Here is a 19,912-nt window from a genome sequence, read left to right as displayed (position 1 = left end):
TAAAGGACAACTTTGTCCACAATTATTGTATATAATTGCAAGAACCAGAGGTGCTCCTTTTATATATCAGAGCTGTTAATTTTCGATTTTTCAAATGTATGAAGTTTAAAAGCTGGTGTGTTTATTTATTGCAAATAGGAGTTCTGTACAAAAAGCAGTAAAGTTTTCAGGTGTGAAGGTGTGAGGTAAGATCTCATGCCACTTCATTGGGGGAAAGGGTATGAGAGAGTTACATAATTGCCCCAATTTATATATGTTTCATATGCTCCAAATGTTGGTAAATATTTGCATGATTTGAGGAGGCAATAGTTTTAATATTGTGTTTGACCTTAAGGCACAGTGACAGCTAGAATTGTGGAATGACCAGTGACTGTTTTGCTAAATCATCGTAACAGATGAAGCAAGGTTGCACTGGCTAAGATTAGACCTTGAATAAGTAGAGGATGGTAAAAATGTCTGTCAAATGGACAGGATCTAAGTATCCAGTGGGTTTTGAGTATTTCATATTATGTATATATAATGCCCATATAACCTGTGTAGGTAAGATGAGAGGTTTTTAATTACCAGTGTCTGTTATTGAACTGGCATGAGTCCTTAGCATGTGTCTTACACTCAGGCTGTAAGTGTAGTAATGTGGAACTAGACAGTTTGTTTCTACTCTTGGTATCCTCAAGCAGAGTTTTAATATCTTTCTTTCTGAATTTGGGTGTTGTCTGTCTGAGCATGTGCGTAGTTATATGCACATAATACAATGTAACTATATAAACATATTTACCTTAATACAACTAGTGCACTATCTTGTTGTAAGCTGCTGTTCCTTCTCTAGGTGGATTCTAAGTTCCTGCAAGATAAAAACATTGCAGAATTTCTTACTGTAGTAATTAAGTACAGAAATTAGATTCAGTCCTTCTTACTGAAATAGCTTGTGGAGGAGAAAGATTTTGCTTGAAAACTCCAGCTGTCTTGGTAAGAATTGTTGTGTTCTGATTTTTCTTTTCCAGGTAACATCATTACTGAGACGAGTTTTGCCTGAGGTAACCCCTAGTCGCCTGGCTAGTATTATAGGAGTGAAGTCTCTTCCACCAGCAGATATAAGTGATATCATTCATTCAACAGAAAAAGGAGATTGGAATAAACTAGGTATCTTGGACATGTTTTTGGGATGCATTGCCAAAGCTCTCACTGTACAGCTAAAAGCCAAAGGAACTACTATCACAGGGACAGCTGGCACTACTGCAGGCAAAGGAGTTACTACAGTCACACTTCCAATGATCTTCAATTCCAGGTTTGTTTAAAATTATGTATATATTCTTGAGCTAAAGGCACCTTCTTTGAAGTCAGTTGTTGTCTTTATAATCTTTGTTTATAATGGGAAAAACTGTATAACATTTTGACCATATGTCACGTTATTCGTGAGTTCAATTTTAAAAAAAAACAAACCACAACCTACTATGTGCTGAATATGTACACTTATTTCTTTGTCCTGGATTTTGACAAATAGTAACTAGTTACTTGAGTTTACTTCATCTATTACTGTATGTCCTTTGCAGCTACATTCGTCGAGGTGAAAGTCATTGGTGGATGAAGGGTTCAACGCCTACACAGATTTCAGAGATCATCATTAAACTCATCAAAGACATGGCAGCAGTGAGTTTCTATCCTTTAAATGTGTGGAGGATATTCTAATATTTCTGATAATGAAGTGTACATCTTTTCATTACCTTCTATTATAGTTATTATTGGGTTGAGCTGCTAAATGTGAATTGGTCTCAAGAAAAGTAAAGTATAGTTTTGAGGACAGAGTCTAGGCTAGGAGCAGTAGCCAGTTGAGTTCTCATTCTGCTAAACAGATATCTAGTTTTAAAATAAGCTTTTAAATAAGTCACTTGTACCAGAAATTTTGGAGGTAAGCGACTGTGGGCCATTGTCTACATTATTAAATTAGAAACCTAATTTTTAAAAATCTTGAGCACTCAGAACTCTAATAGAAAAGTAGAAAGTATCTGTGGAGTAAGATAATAGTGTTGTTTTCATGTGACAGTATGTAGACTTCATGTGTGGATTTTCTGGTTGAAACTGACTTCTTTCTTTGACTGAAATCTACATTTACAATTGCTTATTACTTTAACCATCTGGGCTTAAATTTTCCATAGCTGTATCTGCTTCAGACAAGTTTTTTTTCAGCAGTATTGATGAAAGGTGAATCAGCTATTTCCCAGAAACAATACTGGCAAAAGAAAAAAAGGTTTTGTTTATGTTACAGGGAAAGGAATTTAGTCGAGAGGGTTTTTTATTTTCCTTAATTCTGTACCTGCTTCAGTCAGATACTCTAAATGACCCAGATTTGCTTCTGTGAGTACTCTTTGAAAGGTCTTTCAGTATCTTAAGCTTTGGAGTCGTGTTTTCTAAACCATTCACTGAGCTTAGATTAAGGAGGTCCTCCTCAAAGTTGATGAAGATGGATTGGAGTTCTCTGCAATTGCTGCTGTTGATTCTGACCACAAGATTTCAGAACTGCACAATTCATAAGAGTTACAACTAAAGCGTGTCTCTGTTTGAAAACCCTTCTTTGAAGCTTTTTAGAGCTGCTAATTATCATTAGGGCGACATCCATCTTACTACGCTCTTTGTAAAAGTTAGAAATGTGATTTCTTTCACAGAACTTTCTCAACATTTGCAATGTATAGTTACCTACATCTGAATTAGTCATTATACCTTCCTTTTCAGAGTCCAGTGAGCCTCAATTATTTGTCACCTTTAGCATGAGGTTTAGAAATCTACAAATTACAATAAAAATTGAAGGAGATAGCAGTCTCTGAATCAGAAACTTTAGAGTATGAATCAGTGCCATAGGCTCAGAATGTTAAAGGTTAGTTTGGAAAATGTGCTTGTAGTCCTGATGTTTCCTGTGTACTCCTCTTTATTTCTTTCAAATAGAGAAACTGTGGAGAGTATTGAGGATGGCTGAGCTAGGCAAGTGAACCTGATTTCTTTAGGAACCCACTGTGATCTGTGTGGTGTTCACAGTCACTTACCTATGCTCCAGCTCTGCATCTTTCTTTCTCCAGGAGGAGTGAGGAACACTTTAGGAATATGATCTTGCATTCTTCAAATCATATGCCCTCTATCTATTCTAAGTTACTTATTCCAGTAGCTGCTCAGAGACTGCCTCAGTCAGTTACTTGAGTATTTGAGGGCTAATTTTTACTAGATTTAAAAATCAAGGCCAGGTTGGATGGGGCTTTGAGCAACCTGGTCTAGTGGAAGGTTGTTACCTTATCCCTGGCAGGGAACCTAGAAATAGATGGTCTTTAAGGTCCCTTCCAACTGAAATAATTCTGTGAAAAGACCTGATTTGTCAAAGTCATCCCTGACTGTCTCTTTTTCTGTTCTAACTTGAGATCTTAATCTAATGTTGTTCTTAGCAGCTCTAATTACAATTTTAGTTGTTCTTATATTAATAAAAGCTATAATAAATTGTGTTTCCTCTTTAACAGGGTCATCTGTCAGAAGCGTGGTCACGCGTGACAAAGAATGCTATTGCTGAAACCATCATAGCCCTGACCAAAATGGAAGAAGAATATAGATCACCAGTGAGGTGCATTGCAACAACCAGAGTAAGAACTTCACTGAATTCAGCATTAGTTCATTGTAAATGTGCAGTGGGAGCCCATCTATTGGATCCCACATGGAACCTTCCTCTATGGTAGAACAAACTTCCTGTTCCTGGTAGAACAGGTTGCTTCAGGAAACAATGCATACAGTATACAGTTTATATTCTCCAAATCTAGCTGTGTGCATAATGGACAGGTATGCTAAAGCAATCACTGTATGTCCTAATAAAAGTTTTTCTTTCCCTATGTCTCAGCAGATTTAATTGTCTTCTTTGTGGCAGAAATACACAAGTGAAAACTGAATTATAATTAAATATGCATCTTGGGTATCTCAGAAATAATGAAGAATAAATGTGATACCTGTACATTTGGGGGCTTATTCTTGACATAGTTCTACTTTTAAGTTTGTGATACTTCCCTTTTATTAAATTTATGAGATCATCTTTGTGGAACATTGCACAATATGCATAAGCTGTCTTTTTCCAGCTCTCTATGCAACTATTTTAAGTAGTTTGACTTCTAGGTATTCAGCTGCCACATCTCAAGGGTATTATGAAAACAGTAACAGATGTTTTCTAGGACAATTAAGTTAAGTTTCACCTGTGTTTGTCTCAAAATAAAAAATTATTTGCTGAGCCTTACAAACAAACCTGGTATGTTTTTCTTTTCTTGGTCTTAACTTTTTCCATGAATCTTTTATAGAAACTGAGACTGATTCAACCTTAATAGATTTCTTGAAATACCACAAAAAGCATATTTGTAAATTATTACATTCCTACTATCTTAGAGAGTACAGATTTTAGCTGCTCAGGCATAATAATTGTAGAAAAAAAAAAAGGAGGCTTGCAATGGTTACAGGCATTTGACACTCATGTGGTTTTCATCATTTTTGTTACTCATATATTCCCTGCTTTCTGGAGGACACAGTCTTGGACTACCACTTCAGCTGTCACCATATTAGTTTAACCAGGTCTTAGAAGAGCCTTGAACATCAGTCCAGCTACTCTTTTGACTGACTGTACTCTGTCATGGAGGTGTGTTTTTTGGGGAAGAGTCCAATAGAGTTTTTCAGCAAAAACAATTTTGTTCTAATCAAACTATTCCAAAATGCAGCTGTCAAGTGCGTTTCAATTTGGGTTTCAGGCTTACTGACAAATTATCTTCATGTAACTCATCTCTTCAGGATTTCACTCTAGTCAAAGGAGAATAAGAGAGAAAAGCTTCCTCTGAATAGTTAACGTAGAACTTCTTTTAGTAGGGTACCCTGGGTAATTTCAAATTACTGTGAAGTGAGGAGAGAACATAGGGAAATCAGTCTCATTAAGCTGAAGTTTTGTGGGGATTGTTTTTGGTTTTGTTTTCATTTTTATTAGTCTGTGTCCTTGAATTTTGTCTTCCCTAAGGCCTGCAATGTTTGGGAGCAATATGCAAGTCTATATTTGCCGTATTTCTCTGTAATGTGCTCTTGTTGTTCTTTCTTCACTTCTTCTTTCTTGTGTGGTAGCTACTCTTTTTATAATCATAAAGTGACATACCTGAAAGAAACAAGGTAGTTCCCAAAAGTTCAGTAAGTTTTATTGTATCTGCAGCTTCTTTTGGAAAATAAAAAACTTGGGTTGTATGAGCAGGTAACAGTGACATTCTTATCTGCCGAAGTTTATTTTTTTAGTATTTGTTTGAGTTTTGGTTTTTTGTTTTTAATGTATCTACGACATTTAATTCTACCTTGTCTTTCAATAGCTGTGGCTGGCCTTAGCATCCCTCTGTGTTCTTGATCAGGATCATGTTGACAGACTATCCTCAGGAAGATGGATGGGAAAGGATGGGCAACAGAAACAGATGGTGAGACTGAAAATCATATGGTTTTGTGTTTATTTTTATTTATTCAGTTATCAAAGAATTTAGAATAATGGTTGGGAAAGGTACACTTGGCCTAACCTTATTTGTCCCTTTTGTTCCCAGGGGAGATTGTACATACACATTTGAAGTATTTGTGTTCTAGACAAACACTGCTCAGAAAACAGAAATTTCAACTTAAAACAGTAAGGTTAAGTTCAGGATGAAGCAAGGCCTTCCTAACACCTATGGAATGGATTTTTGAGTAGATTGACTCAGTTAATACAACACCCTCTATCAGAGCTTTTCCCTTCTGTCTTAATCCCTCTCACATAATAAAATCAATTCTTTTGTGTTCCTCAATAACTACTTCCCCATCTCAGTAGAGAATGATTACCCCAAAGAGACAGAAACTGTTTCTAACTGAATGGGAGGCAAGGAAAGATTGTGCACTAACAACTCAGGATACTTAGAACAAATAATTCTTAGAGCTACTGAACCCAGCCTGAAATTCCCCAATCCTGTTTTACATCATGATATTCAGATGTTGAGGGTGAATGTGTGTCTCCCTACCAGAACTGCTTTGGAAGAACTCTGTTCCAAGTTCCAGTATCATGGAAACCACATGTTCTGTGATTACAATGGAAACTTGTTCTCAAACATATACATAATCAAAATCAGTGATTGAACTCTTATTTGTGCAGATATTTTGAACTGCAAAACACAGCCATGTTGAATTTAAAAAAAAATTGTATCAGTAGAGCAACTTAATTTTACGATGGATTTTGAAGTTTGTTATTTCAACCATATTGCCTCTGAGTTATAGATGACCTACAGCTTTGTTTAGATGTTTGAACAGAGTAAACATACCATATCAAAGTAATGAAGGGTAAATATCATGCCTGCTGACTAAGCTTGAGTACTTGTATCTCTGAAGTTTTCTGTTAACATGCCCATAACCCACTGTTACCACATAAAGCTCTTCTCTAGTTTCAACAGAAATCTCCTCAGCTAGTTTCAACACTAGTTAAAAACGATGTCTCAACTACATTGTTGAAAAAACACATTTTTGCTACATCACACAAAACGTGAAATGAAGAATATCAAAAAAATTGATGCCATAAATTGAGGCTTTTTGTGTCCAGGAGTAATTGTTTAAATATTGATTACTCTAAAGATAGCATTAATAGTCGAAACAAGCTCTTTATCCCCCTTTATAAATTGGAGAGGAAGTGTGGGGTGTGTGACTGGGGGGAGAATAAAAACAGATGCTGAAAGGAAGTGATAAAGAGGAATTATTTTGTATTTTTTCTTTTTTATCTCAGCCAATGTGTGATAACCACGATGATGGTGAAACTGCTGCAATCATTTTATGTAATGTCTGTGGGAATTTGTGCACAGATTGTGACCGATTCCTTCATCTCCATCGTCGAACAAAAACTCATCAGAGACAGGTAGAGTATACATGACATCATGTTGTATGCACTGCATATATTGTGTGCATTTCCCCAAATAATATATAAGTAAAAGGCAGTAGCAGGTATCAAATCTGAAAAGGGTGTATTGTTTTATTTTGTTTTAGAGATGGGATAGATAATTTTCCATTTAATGCTTTTTCGTTGTTTTTAGTTACATTTTCTTATCACTTATCTTGGAAGAAGGTTAGAAAATCTTGTAGCAGTCCCTAATTCTAGTTCTTTTGCTACATCAGCTTTTTTCTCTCTTGTTTAACATTGGGTCAGAACACTTTTTTAGGAGAATTTAGGAGCTCCCTAGACCTTCTGAAGTATATATTGGTTCTTTATTCCTGTTAAATTATATCTCCTTTACTTCTGTCATATGAACTCAGGGCTTATCAACCTCTTCATTTCTAAGGTATGTATATTTTTTTCATATCCAGGAAGACCATTTGATAGCAAATATTCCTACTGGTTCTTCTATGTCAGTCTTCTCTTATTGCACAATATTCCTCTAGCTTTCACTCTGTTTTCACAGATAAGTATGTTGTCATATTCGTAAGCTTGAAAATTTCCTGACTTCTTTTGGTTTTGTTTTTAGGATTGAAACTTTGACTTAGATCTGAGTTTTTGCAAATTGCTGAGTACTCTGTTAATTAGTGTTCTTTTGTGTTATTCTTTTATCCTTTTCATCTCTAAACTTGAAACAACATTCTCCATGGAATTTTGCTTTTTCTCATTGAAATTAATGTTGAAGATGCTTTTACTTCTGGAATTATTGAACATTTCCTCTTTCTTGACACTATTTCTCTCATGTTTTTTGTGGTCCTTTATTTTCCCCTTTTCCCCTTGACTACTTACATTTGCACAAAGATTAAAATAATAAATGTCATTAATAAAGTTAATTGAATGGAAATCATTCCTCTTCTCCCTCTCCTAGAATGCATCTATATTAACTTTTTAATTATGATCAGGAATGGGCTTTTAAAGCAGATGTGATCATCTCTCTTTAATGTGCTTTGATTTCTGTTGTGGAGGTCTTGGAGTGCATGAACTGGATTATTTTCAGGTGAAACTAAGAACAAAAGATAGAGGGACACACAGCTAATGGTCATTCAGTGCATGGGATCAGCTAGTCTAGAGCACGTGTGATGTAAACATCAGACCACTGGTATTGAGTTTCACTCTACAGTGGAACACTTTTCCTGGTGCCTCTGCAATTGCAGTGAAGTCTCAGCCTGGCAGTTCCATGGCCATCCATTATCTTCTCTTTCTTAGCTAAAATCTTCGCAATCCCCTTAGAAATTTTCCTGTTTTGTCATCCCAGGAAGATCATTTTTTGTGTCTACTCTTCTGTCACGGCACAGCACAGTCTAGTCTCATTTATTTTTCTGATTTCTCCTGTATAGCCTATTCAGATTACAGTTGATAAAAAGTAAGTTCTTATCTCATAGAAGTCCTCACATTTCTCCTTTAATCTGTCCAAAATAGCTACTTATCAGATTTTCCTATCTACTTCTAAAAGCATGTTTAAACTTTTGCTCTTTATTCACCACCTTTACCTTTACCTTTACATCTCTCATGTTAAGCCCCTCAATTTCAATTTTAAGTTCTGTCATGTTCCCCCTCTCCTGTTTTCTCTTTGCTTCCTGTTCTTTGTCCAATTTCAGTCATACATTCCTCTTTAATGTATTTTCTCCCCCTTCCAAAAAGAACAGCCTGTAAGCTACTACAACATGCTTATGTAATATCCATTGTGAAGCAATCAGAAGGTTGATTTTTTTCTGATTCTGATTAGAATTAAAGTGAGAGTATAAATCCATACCCAGAAAAGTTCTAACTTTCATTGCATTGCAGGTGAAATGAATGCAAACAGAACTGCCTTCAAAACTTTGGAAAGGAGTAAAAGAAGAGACTGCATAAAGTCCCCTAAGGATCTCATGCAGTTTTTTGATTTTGAAAAATTTTATATTTTCCTCATTGTAGCAAAAAGTATCCACTGTGTATTTATGTGAAAATCGAAAATGTTAATATTACACACTTGTATAATTGTTATTCTATAGTACATATTTTTAAGACCATAATTATCAGTGTTGCTCTGATAAACTACTGGCATGGTTATGTGAAGATATTTCTGATGTTATCTTGTGCTTGTAATATACTGTTGTCTGCTGGATGAGTTGGATAGGAGTTATGAAGGCCAAGCTCCATATTTATTAAACTAGAAAAAAATGTTGTGCAGCTCTCTTTTTAGCATTGCTGCACTGTTGTTTCACAGCCATGTTAGATCAAGAGTTAATTTTATTTATTTTTACTTCTGAAAACACAGAACCTTTATCCATGCTGCAATTTGTAAAAGTTATGGAATGTATAAAAGAAAAATAGCTTGCAGTAGGCAAGCTCCACAGAACCTATAAAACATACGGTGTAAATCCAAAGAGACAGTGACAAAAATAACAAAGAGATGCTATTTCGTATCTGTTTGGTTAACCTGACAGGTATTCAAAGAAGAAGAAGAAGCTATCAAAGTTGATCTCCATGAGGGATGTGGAAGGACCAAACTTTTCTGGCTGATGGCATTAGCTGATTCTAAAACTATGAAGGCTATGGTGGAGTTTAGAGAACAGACAGGTAAAACACAAGTGTTATTACTTGCTCTTTATCCTGATTATTTTGATTTTCACCTCCTTTAGGGCAATGCTTTTAATTGTTTGTTAATAAAAATAAAATAGTTTAGCTGCATAAGAATTGCTGGATTTCTAGTTGTTTTCTGTGACTGTTGTTTAGATGTCTGTTAGAGTATCGGTCCCTTATGTTTCATTAGAACATTTTTTGGTTTTGTTTACTCTCGTGGACCTAGGCAAACCAACCACCAGCAGTTCTGAAGCCTGTCGTTTCTGTGGATGTAGGAGTGGAACAGAATTATCAGCAGTGGGAAGTGTTTGTTCTGATGCAGACTGCCAGGTGTGTATTAACAAGTACAGTCATCGCTAACTACATAAATAGAAGAGACCACAGGATGAAATATGCTTCTTATTTTAAGTAAACCTTTTTCATCCCTGTGGTCCATTTTAAATCAGGCCTCTCATAGGAAAAGGTTTTAATATTTAATATTATCATTCAAGTACTTCACAGTTTTTAAATATTTATTTTAGTTACATACTACAAACACCAATAGTCAACCAGAATACTGCGTAGTTTTATTACTATCTTCAAAAGTATCTCAAGTTTTCACAATAGTGTTGCAATTATAAAGTAAAATACACACTGTCAGCATAAAGGCTGGTGTACCGGAAAGCTTGATAAAGCTAGTTTGCCTAACAGCCTGTGTATTATGTGAGCATAGAACATGACTTGGCCAGGTTTGGCAATTGTATCCATGTATCCTAAGTGGTTTTGTGTCCTACAGTATGGGTGAAATTGGCAGAGGGCCAAATCCTAACCAGTTTCTTATCCCACCCTATTTATTTCTGTTTAAATGAAGCAAGTTGGCCATCCTTTTTTCTCTTTCTGCCTATGAATACATTATATTAATGTAACATCAATTCAGTTCAATTTGCTGTTAGCTTCTGGGCAACTTTTTAAGTTTACTACTTATCAGAGATAGGAATTAGAGATGGTTAAAATTCCATTTCCTGTAGAAGTGCTTTATGTTGACTAATGATTAGCTTATAATGTGTTCTTAAGAGTGGGTTACTTGATACCTTTCCTGAAAGACCAAAAGCTGCAGATATCTTAAAGGCTGTTAATGCAGGGTAGTCAGGAAGCACTCAATATATAAACTACACATGAAGGATCAAAGAACAGTTCTTTTTCTATCGAAATTTTTAAATTATGGTTTCAATAAACCATTTCTATTCAGAAGTAACATAAGTAACCATTGTTATTTCAAGTACACAACATGCAGTTTTTCCCAAGTACCTGCTGTACCGGTAGACAACATGAATCATGGTTGTTTCATCTCAGTTCATTGCACAGACCAGCAGTCCTTCAAAAAGTGACATTGTCAAAACACTCAGTGAAGGGGAAAAGGTGATTAACTCTTTACTTTTAATAGGAGTATGCTAAAATTGCCTGCAGCAAGACACACCCCTGCGGTCATCCCTGTGGAGGCGTTAAGAATGAAGAGCACTGTTTGCCATGCTTGCATGGCTGTGATAAGAATGCTACAACTCTTAAACAAGATGCTGATGACATGTGCATGATCTGCTTTACTGAAGCACTTTCAGCAGCACCAGCTATCCAGGTTTTTGGGATTTTTTTTTCCCTTTCAAGAGATTACTGTTATAATTGTAATGTGTAGTGTGGAAGAAGCTAAAATACAAAGTCTTTCAAATTATGTTCTTAAAAATTTAAACAGAGACATCATAACAATGTTTAGGTCACCTTAAAAGCTTTCTTTTTGTCTGGCATTACTTCTATTTCAAGAAAGCAGATTGGATCAATTTAATTTGCTCTGTCTACTTTATTAAAACGCATATTTCATAAAGGAGAAAAACAACTGAGGTAATTAGTAGATATACTTCATATTTATTTCATATTTCCCCAGGTGGTTTTGGAGTGGTTATGATTTTAATAACCATTTCGTATTCTTTCTCCTTGTTAAGAAGAAAATAGGGGTCTTGTAGGATTTTAAATGAAGTAATACTGGAATTTGTGAATGTTACCACTTAAAAGTAAATAACTACTTCTACTTTAGTGGTCAATGTAACTTCAATGTTCACTTATATGTATTCTTTTCTAAAGCTGGACTGCAGCCATGTTTTCCATTTGCAATGCTGTCAACGAGTACTAGAAAACAGATGGCTTGGGCCAAGGATAACTTTCGGGTTTATGTCCTGTCCTATTTGCAAGGTAAATGAGCTGCATGCCTGCCTAGGTCAAACAGAGGTTACCTGATATGTAGGGAAGAATACACATACTTACTTCAGCTTAAATTACTAGAAATTCCTTTTATACTCAACAAAATTTAAATTGCTGTAATCAAAATCACATGATAGCTGCTGGAAGGGGAGAGCACCTTAACACCGTAGGAATATGAAGTTTGGGAATGGTCAGCCATTCTGCACGCTATATTTCTTTTGTCATGCTGCATTGTGGTAGTTTATGGCAATAGCTGGTGATCATTAAATGAAAAAGAGCTGCCATAGAGGACTGACAGTCATTATTCTTAATTGCTTAGCAGTGAGTCAAATAGGACCAAAATTTAAAAAAACATACAATCAGCATATTCTTGTGCTGTGCTAAATATTTTGTGTATTCTTGACCATCCCTCTGTGGTTGTTAGTCTGTTGTAAAGGCTGATGACTTCTTATAACAACAGGCCGTGGAAGGAGCATTCCTGCTTACTATTTTTGCAGCAAATAGAGTATATACTATATCAGCCATTTTTTGAAATGTTCACTGCCCAAGCTCTTAGGTTTTTAGGACATCCATCATACTATTTCTGTCTGACCATAATACAGATTATCATAGCTGTTGTGATAAAGATGCAAGATACTTTAATCAGTATTTCTTTTATTTCAGAACAAAATCAATCATACAGTATTAAAGGATTTGCTTGATCCAATCAAAGAACTCTATGAAGATGTAAGGAGAAAAGCGCTAATGAGATTGGAGTATGAAGGGTTGCACAAGAGCGAGGCCATCACGACGCCAGGTGTTAGATTTTATAATGACCCAGCTGGCTATGCTATGAACAGATATGCTTATTATGTTTGCTACAAGTGCAAAAAGGTATGGTGATTAATTACTAAATGTATGTTGTAGTTTTAAAAGTAATGCCTTAGGATGGAACATATATTTAATATATTCTGTATGAAGTAGAAAAGGAGGAAAAGAAGTTGTTCACAGGATAATAATTAAAAAAGCATTGAACAAATGAGATGTACACGGTGTTTTATCTTGTAAAGATGTATATACAGAGCAGTTGTATATACAAAATGTATATACAGAGCAGCTCAGAAACCAAAAGCATGATAGCATCCTTACAAGAATGTGCAGGTGATACTGTGTTAGAACTCCAACCATCCCTTTGTCCCACTTCCAAGTCATACTTTCTGTCAACATTGAAATAGTATAAATATATTTCATTCTAACTCTGCCATATGGAGAGCTCTTCACTAAGATGCCACATAAATATGTGTGGTCTAGCCTGATGGACTCTAGGTCATATGCGTACAGTTCTCTTCAGGAAGAGAATATAAATTTTAACCAGAAGACAAAAATACACAAACAGCCCCTGGGTTTCCCCATCAGCGAAGAGATTCTTTATCTGTGGTTAGAGAAAATGGCTGTAGAAATTCTGGACAATCACTGAACTGTTCAGTCAAAGGTTAGCCTCAATGATCTCTGAGGTGTTTTCCAGCCTTAATAATGCTAAACCCCTCCCTTTGCTTCTTTCATCTGAAGCTGATTTTAGTGCCCAGCTTGATCACATCGTTTTCTTTTTTCCCTTAGGAATGAATGGAATAAGGCAATTTCATGATCAAATTTTCAAGGGCAACCCCAATAATTTTTTTGTTAAATGGAAGTGAACAATTTGGAAATAAGAGAACAAAGGATTAATTTCCATATACTAGGGAAGGACTGTTATGCATCACTAGCTCACTACTCCACAGTTACTCAGTTCACTTCTATTCCTGCCTCCCACAGTTCATCCATTTTCATTCCTCATCCTTTAGAAACTTGCCTACTGCCTTTTTTTCATCCCTTACAAAAATACTTTTTTCATCTTTCCCCAGTTTTCAGCCCTGTCCCTGTTTTTTCTTACATTTTCTTTCCAGTATTTAATACTTGGTATTTCAGTGTTTTTCTTATTGCCCTCTTTTTCTTTCCCTTTTATCTCATTATTCCCTTTCATACTGTGTTTATATGTCTGAATAGCAACATTCAGGGATCTAATTTCTAACTTCTTTCCTTCCTCTAGCACTTATTCACCCCAAGCTCTACTACCTAATTCTCTGACATGCATTCCATAGGACTTTTCCTTTTTTTTTTTTTAATCTGCAGAGTTTGGGGAAAAGTAGGGTGCTTAAATTTTTCCTTCCTCACAGTTGCCTTGAGACCACTTTCCCCATCCTTTTAAAAACTCTGCAAAATGGCTAGAATTGCTGAGAATAAGAATTTTGTGCATTGTTTAGTTAGATAATAAACGAAGGAAGTTACTCATCACCTCATATCACTGCTGTGTGTGAAAACACTTGTATATGAGGAAATTCATCAGAGTTTCAGGCTCACTTTGGTGCATTTTTGTGCCCAGTGTGTCCTGGTAGAATAAGATGAGAATCTGCAGAAAATACCAAAATTCTAATTATAAGGGATCCCACATGAGCATAAAAACTGATATTCCCTTCAGTTAGTAAAAAGCCCTCCTGGTGGATTGTCCTGTGCTGCCTTCAGCTTCATTCCTGTCTTTTTTACATAGAGTTCATAGAGCATCCAAATACTGTTTCAAAAGCCTTTAAGTCACTTGCATAAACCAGGGTATATTGCACAGTTTTTGGTCTTGTTTATCCTGAGACATTGTTTGAGTACCTCAAAAACATGTATCCAGAGACAGTGGAGAGAGATCAGCATAGTGGAGACTACTGTAATGGCTGTGTCATTCATCATTTCCCCCCCACATTGAATTGGTTAAAAGAATAGTTGTCTCTTATTTAATGTCCAATCATTTCTATCTACAATTAAGGCATATTTTGGTGGCGAAGCTCGTTGTGATGCTGAGGCTGGACAAGGAGATGACTATGATCCCAGAGAGCTTATCTGTGGTGCATGCTCTGATGTTTCAAGGGCTCAGGTGAGTAAATAACTTGTATTCATGTTCTTATTTCACTCTAAAGCTCTGCGTACCCAAGCTGTACAATAATTCACAGTCATTTGTAATTATATGTGTTGTACAATGTTGTGTAATACCACTGTAGACTACAGAATGTAGAAATGAATTATTTGGATTGTTAGAGCATGGGTACTTCATTAATCGGTGTTTGCTTTCCTTTGCTCAGATGTGTCCCAAACACGGTACAGATTTCTTAGAATACAAATGCCGCTACTGCTGTTCAGTTGCTGTTTTTTTCTGTTTTGGGACAACACATTTTTGCAATGCTTGCCATGATGATTTCCAAAGAATGACAAGCATCCCTAAAGAAGAACTCCCACACTGTCCTGCAGGTAGGATTCTTACACAGCAAATTTACCACACTGAATTGGAGATAAGTAACTAGTTTTAATTGGTTTTCTTATCTTTTCTTGCTAGTTTTTTCTAGGAAAACCACAGGGTCAGTCATACAAATTTTAAATTTAGTAACTTGAATGATACTAGAATGGGTTTGTTCTATGCATGCTTTCGATTTTTGTTGTTTTTCTGGCAATGTCATTGCACTGATCCTTTAAACATTAGATACTTGGATACAGAAAGACATTTCAATTTCCCTACACCAATTCAGACTCCAGATGTGGAATGATGTGTAAAACTATTAAATACTGTATCTCTATGCAGCTGTCATGTGCAAACTGTTACCCCAATGCCTTAGTTTCAAAATCCATGTGCTACTAATTTGACCTCACTAAATCATATAATTCACCTTGCTGTTGAAAAAAAAAAAAAAGAGATCTTTTTGTTTACTTATTTCATGTAAATATCTTAACCAAAAAATTACAATTCCTTAGAATTTTTGTTTACTGCAGAATGTAATTTATTCGTACTTACCAATTTTGCTCTTAGATTGTGTGAATTTCTTTCACAGTATGAGTGAGATAAACCTTCTTCACTTTCAATTTGATTGTTTTAAATTACATGACAGTTTGATCATTTTTTTTCCTCTTCAAATACCAGTTCAGCATTTGAAATAACTGTTTTAAGGAACTAACAGGTTTTGATCATGTTTTGTCAGATTTAATTGACTTTCTTTTCTTGGCCTATTAAGCCTTCAGGCTTCTTGCTTGAATCTGACTGTGTGCAAGCACCTTCCTAGCTGCCATTTCTTAAACCTTAATTTTTGATGCCTTATAAATTCATATTATAGATGTATTACCTTCAGTTATCATGTTTTTTTGAGGGAATGTATGTTTGTTTATATTGTCTGCAAGCATTAATCTTTTGGGTTTTTCCTTTTCTTTTTCCCCCTGTCACCCTGAAATTCACTGTAGGTCCCAAAGGTAAACAACTTGAAGGAACAGAATGTCCACTTCATGTTGTCCATCCACCCACTGGTGAAGAATTTGCTCTGGGTTGTGGGGTTTGCAGAAATGCTCACACTTTTTAGACTAGCAATTTTTTTTTACCAGAGCAAAAACAGGTGCCCTCATCCCTCAAGTGTCCTGAAAACAAAGTCCAGATGGGATGAGGATGGGACCATTTCATAACCCAGGTAAAAGGAACAATTTACAGTGCAAGAAGGATGCCAAATACCATGTACATAATTCTTGCTGTGAGATATTGACATTTTTTGAACCAAGACATCAAAATTTGTGAGGTGTTTGCATGTGGCCATTACAGTCATCGGCTAGGAAACATTGGACATTTACAAATAAACAATTGCTATTAAAGGATCTGTGTGTCTGTGGACTATGAATGATGCTGGCTTTCAGGAGAAAGAAAAAATTACTGATTATTGTATACTGACTTTTTGTAATCTTGTACAATTGTAACGCATCACAAGTGGGAATGGGAAAGAAGAATATTCTGGTTTATTTCCTAGACTGTTATAAAAAAAAAATGTGTTAGGAAGGCATAAATGTAACAAGTATCACACTGTATATAAAGGTATCAATGTTTGTCCTGTATAAGAATTATTAAATTACAACAGCAGTTTCATTTAAACTTCTGGGTTATGTTTGAGCCTGAAATTTTAATGAAGTGCAATACTGAGTGTGCCTCATATCTTGCAGCTGTAAACATAATGGAATGTACATGTCAATAAAGCCACTGTACATTTTTATACAGTGAAAGTCTAATAAATGTGTAAGCCTCCATTTTCAGAAATGCTTTTTAGAAACAGGTGGAGGAGGGAGATGTCGTTTAATTATTTCAGCAGACTCTTTTAAAAAGTAGGAAAGTTTAGTGGGTAAACTGGTGGTTATGGAAGTACTTAAGCCATAAAAAGCACTGCTCTGTTTTTTAACAAAAAAGCTGGATAAATGTGCTAGCATTCATATGAAGAATTTTATTTCCATTTCAGTTACCAACAGTGTTTAAAAACACAAACGAAGACTGCATTCAGAAAACTTCAGACATCTGTAATTACAGAAAGGTTAGGGTTGGAAGGGACTTCTGGAGATCATCCAGTCGAACCGCCCTGCTAAAGGAAGTTCTCATGGAGCAGCATGTATGTCTGCACATTGAAATAGTTCTAAGTAGTTCACAAGCCTCTGAAGTACAATTTGTCTTATTTACAGTAGCACAGTAGCTCTGTAGAGGGATCTGGACAGGCTGGATCAGTGGACTGAGGCCAGCAGTATGAGGTTCAACAAGGCAGAATGCCGGGTCCTGCACTCGGGTCACAACAACCCCCTGCAGTGCTACAGGCTGGAGGCAGAGTGGCTCAGTGGAAAAGGACCTGGGGGTGCTGGGTTGACAGCCAGCTGAATGTGAGCCATCAGTATGCCCAGGTGGCCAAGAAGGTCACTGGCATCCTGGCCTGTGTCAGAAATAGTGTGGCCAGCAGGACCAGGGCAGTGATCGTCCCTGTATTGTGTGTCTGACCCACTGTCCTTTTTTTAAAATTTCTCAGTGTAGCACCATAGTTACAAATTAATTCTATTTTTTTAATTTTTCAGCCTTCTCTTTCATTTTAGATTAATTTAGGAAATTAGGATTACAGTGTGGAAAAGACATGGCACTGCTACGTTCAGTTTATTAAGTGGATGGGAGTGAGGGATAGGCAGTGTCAGGGAAATGTATGTCTTGGACACAAGTGACCATCCCCAATTACTACTCCAAGGAGGGTGGCACAACCTCAGGCTCCTGGGTAGACCACAGCTTCTTCACGTAATGGTTGAATCCCAGACACTGCTCCTACGCTGTCTCAGACATTCACGTCACCACACCTCCCCGCACACCAATCTCTGCCGGTGATTACAGCCACATGCCAGCGCAGGCCACTAATCAGATCAGTCCACAATAAGATTGCAGTATGCCTTTCCAGCAGTCTCACATGCTTTTGTGTCAGCTGTTGATCCATAGCTCACGCAATGGAAATACTCAGTTCTTGCTTGCGCCACCCTATTTGCCACAGCCCCCCACACTCAGCTAATTTACACCAAACTCAGCTCCTGGCTAAGGTAAGGCCTCAGTACTCCCACTGGGATCATTAGTTTACAAGTACCTTAAATTTTCATGGGTGTGTCCACCCACTGAGCACAAAGTGAAAAGTAAAAGTTAATAAGACGGAGCTAATTAACGTGCCACCATCAGGGCCAAAGACACTTGGTCCTTGTTAAACAGGTTTTGTTAATTACATCATCCTAAGTTAGTCCCTGTTTCACCTAAACAGAAGCTAGTGAGGGAGCTTCAGGACCACCCAGCATTCGGGATATAATTCCAACCTTGCAGGGCTTTGCCACAGCCATCTGTAATATTAACCCATGCCAGACATTGCAGGTGACTGAGAGTGCAGTGGTTGTACCACAGATTGTTTGTCCCTCAGCCCATGGTGTCCTGGAGGGGCTGCGCTGTCACACCCGCTGCTCTCACTGGGAGGATCTAGTAGTGAACTTGTGCTGCCAAGCATTCCAGGTAGCAGGCTCTTCACCAGATATACCTACAGAGATGCAGCCAAATACAGAACAACAAACTGATTACAAAGCAGTCAGGTGCAACAGGGCATCACAAGTCATTGATAATCACCCAAAGATGATCTGCCAGCTGGCTGGGGCATTTTCTCAGGTAATGTTCACCTCTGCAGTCTGTTGGGATTGAGGAGGTGCTCTGTGCTCTTACTGCAAGGTTTCGTGTAGGCTGTCTGCTGCTCCTTGAAATACAGTCCCTTTGGATGTAACTGTTTCTTTCTGTGTTGTACCTAGTAGGGTATTTGGCCCCTTGAAACCGTGGACACAGTATCTGAGGCATTGTTTTGGGTCAGCCACTGAGCAGCACATGCAGCGCTGTTTGCTATCACCATCCATAGCATTGCTTCTACACTCTCACTCCTTTTTGCATCCCAGGTGATTCAAGCATCCTTAGCCCATGTTAGGTCTCAGCTAGTCTAGTATTTCCACTTCCCTGTCCACTCACTAATATTCCTTTCCTGAATGTGGCTTTGTCTACATCCACTCTTGCAATTTAACTTTTCTGCTCAGTCAGCTGCCCTGGAAAACATTCCCACTCCAGTCAGCCACAGTCCTGTGTCTTGCCTCTGCCATGCACTCCTCCTGAGCAGCCATGAGAAGAAGGAAGGATGTCATTAAGCATGCTGGCACACAAAGAATGCATACTCCACTGTGGCCACGTGGGCAGCACTGTTATGTCAATTAAAGTAGAGATTCAGGTGGTTTGTTATGATGGGGTTTGATGCACTAGCAGTAATTCACCATACTAATGCCAATTCCTAACAATGACACTTAGAAACTTGGCCAGTGGACTTGAACAACAACCTCTTAAAGGCATTTGCCTGGGGGCAGGTTGTATCAGTAGACTCTGTCAAGGAGCAGTAATAGCAATGGAATGATCTGAGCTACAGTGTAAATGCAATTTACTCCTCATTGGTTTTGCTCTAATAGATATAACATGAAAGATGACACATTGCACTTGCGTCCACCTCTGTCCCCATTTTCTCCAATACAAACGGGATTTCAGCAGCAACATCCCAGTTCAAGACATTATTACTCATAAGATTGCTGTGTCTACTTCTGTGCCTTTGGGTTTTTCTGTACTGTGCCCTGGTATCAAGGCCAGTCCTAATACAAATGCCAGCCCCCTCTTAGCAACAAGTCTCTTGGGGAATTTTTACCACTGCTGGCTTGCTACCCATGTTAACTCCTCAGCCACTGGCAGAGACAGCCAAACTG

General features: G+C 37.2%; 1 protein-coding gene across 1 annotated transcript in view; it reads left to right on the top strand.

The window, feature by feature from the left end:
- MYCBP2 (MYC binding protein 2) overlaps positions 1-16,855 on the top strand; it is a 155,987-nt gene extending 139,132 nt beyond the window's left edge. The window contains exons 72-84 of the mRNA XM_018070965.1: positions 1,002-1,285; positions 1,551-1,647; positions 3,498-3,617; positions 5,355-5,456; positions 6,776-6,904; positions 9,406-9,538; positions 9,768-9,871; positions 10,965-11,153; positions 11,654-11,761; positions 12,434-12,643; positions 14,598-14,705; positions 14,911-15,076; positions 16,055-16,855. Coding sequence (XP_017926454.1) covers positions 1,002-1,285; positions 1,551-1,647; positions 3,498-3,617; positions 5,355-5,456; positions 6,776-6,904; positions 9,406-9,538; positions 9,768-9,871; positions 10,965-11,153; positions 11,654-11,761; positions 12,434-12,643; positions 14,598-14,705; positions 14,911-15,076; positions 16,055-16,170 — 1,866 coding nt within the window. The 3' untranslated portion in view covers positions 16,171-16,855. The remainder of the gene's footprint in view (positions 1-1,001; positions 1,286-1,550; positions 1,648-3,497; positions 3,618-5,354; positions 5,457-6,775; positions 6,905-9,405; positions 9,539-9,767; positions 9,872-10,964; positions 11,154-11,653; positions 11,762-12,433; positions 12,644-14,597; positions 14,706-14,910; positions 15,077-16,054) is intronic.
- Positions 16,856-19,912: the final 3,057 nt, after the last annotated feature.

The sequence above is a fragment of the Manacus vitellinus genome, unplaced genomic scaffold (assembly GCF_001715985.3).
Source record: "Manacus vitellinus isolate BGI_N305 unplaced genomic scaffold, ASM171598v3 scaffold_2_pilon, whole genome shotgun sequence".
NCBI lineage: Eukaryota > Metazoa > Chordata > Aves > Passeriformes > Pipridae > Manacus > Manacus vitellinus.
The sequence above is the reverse complement of the archived record's forward strand: the minus strand, read 5'-3'. Positions and strand labels throughout refer to the sequence as shown.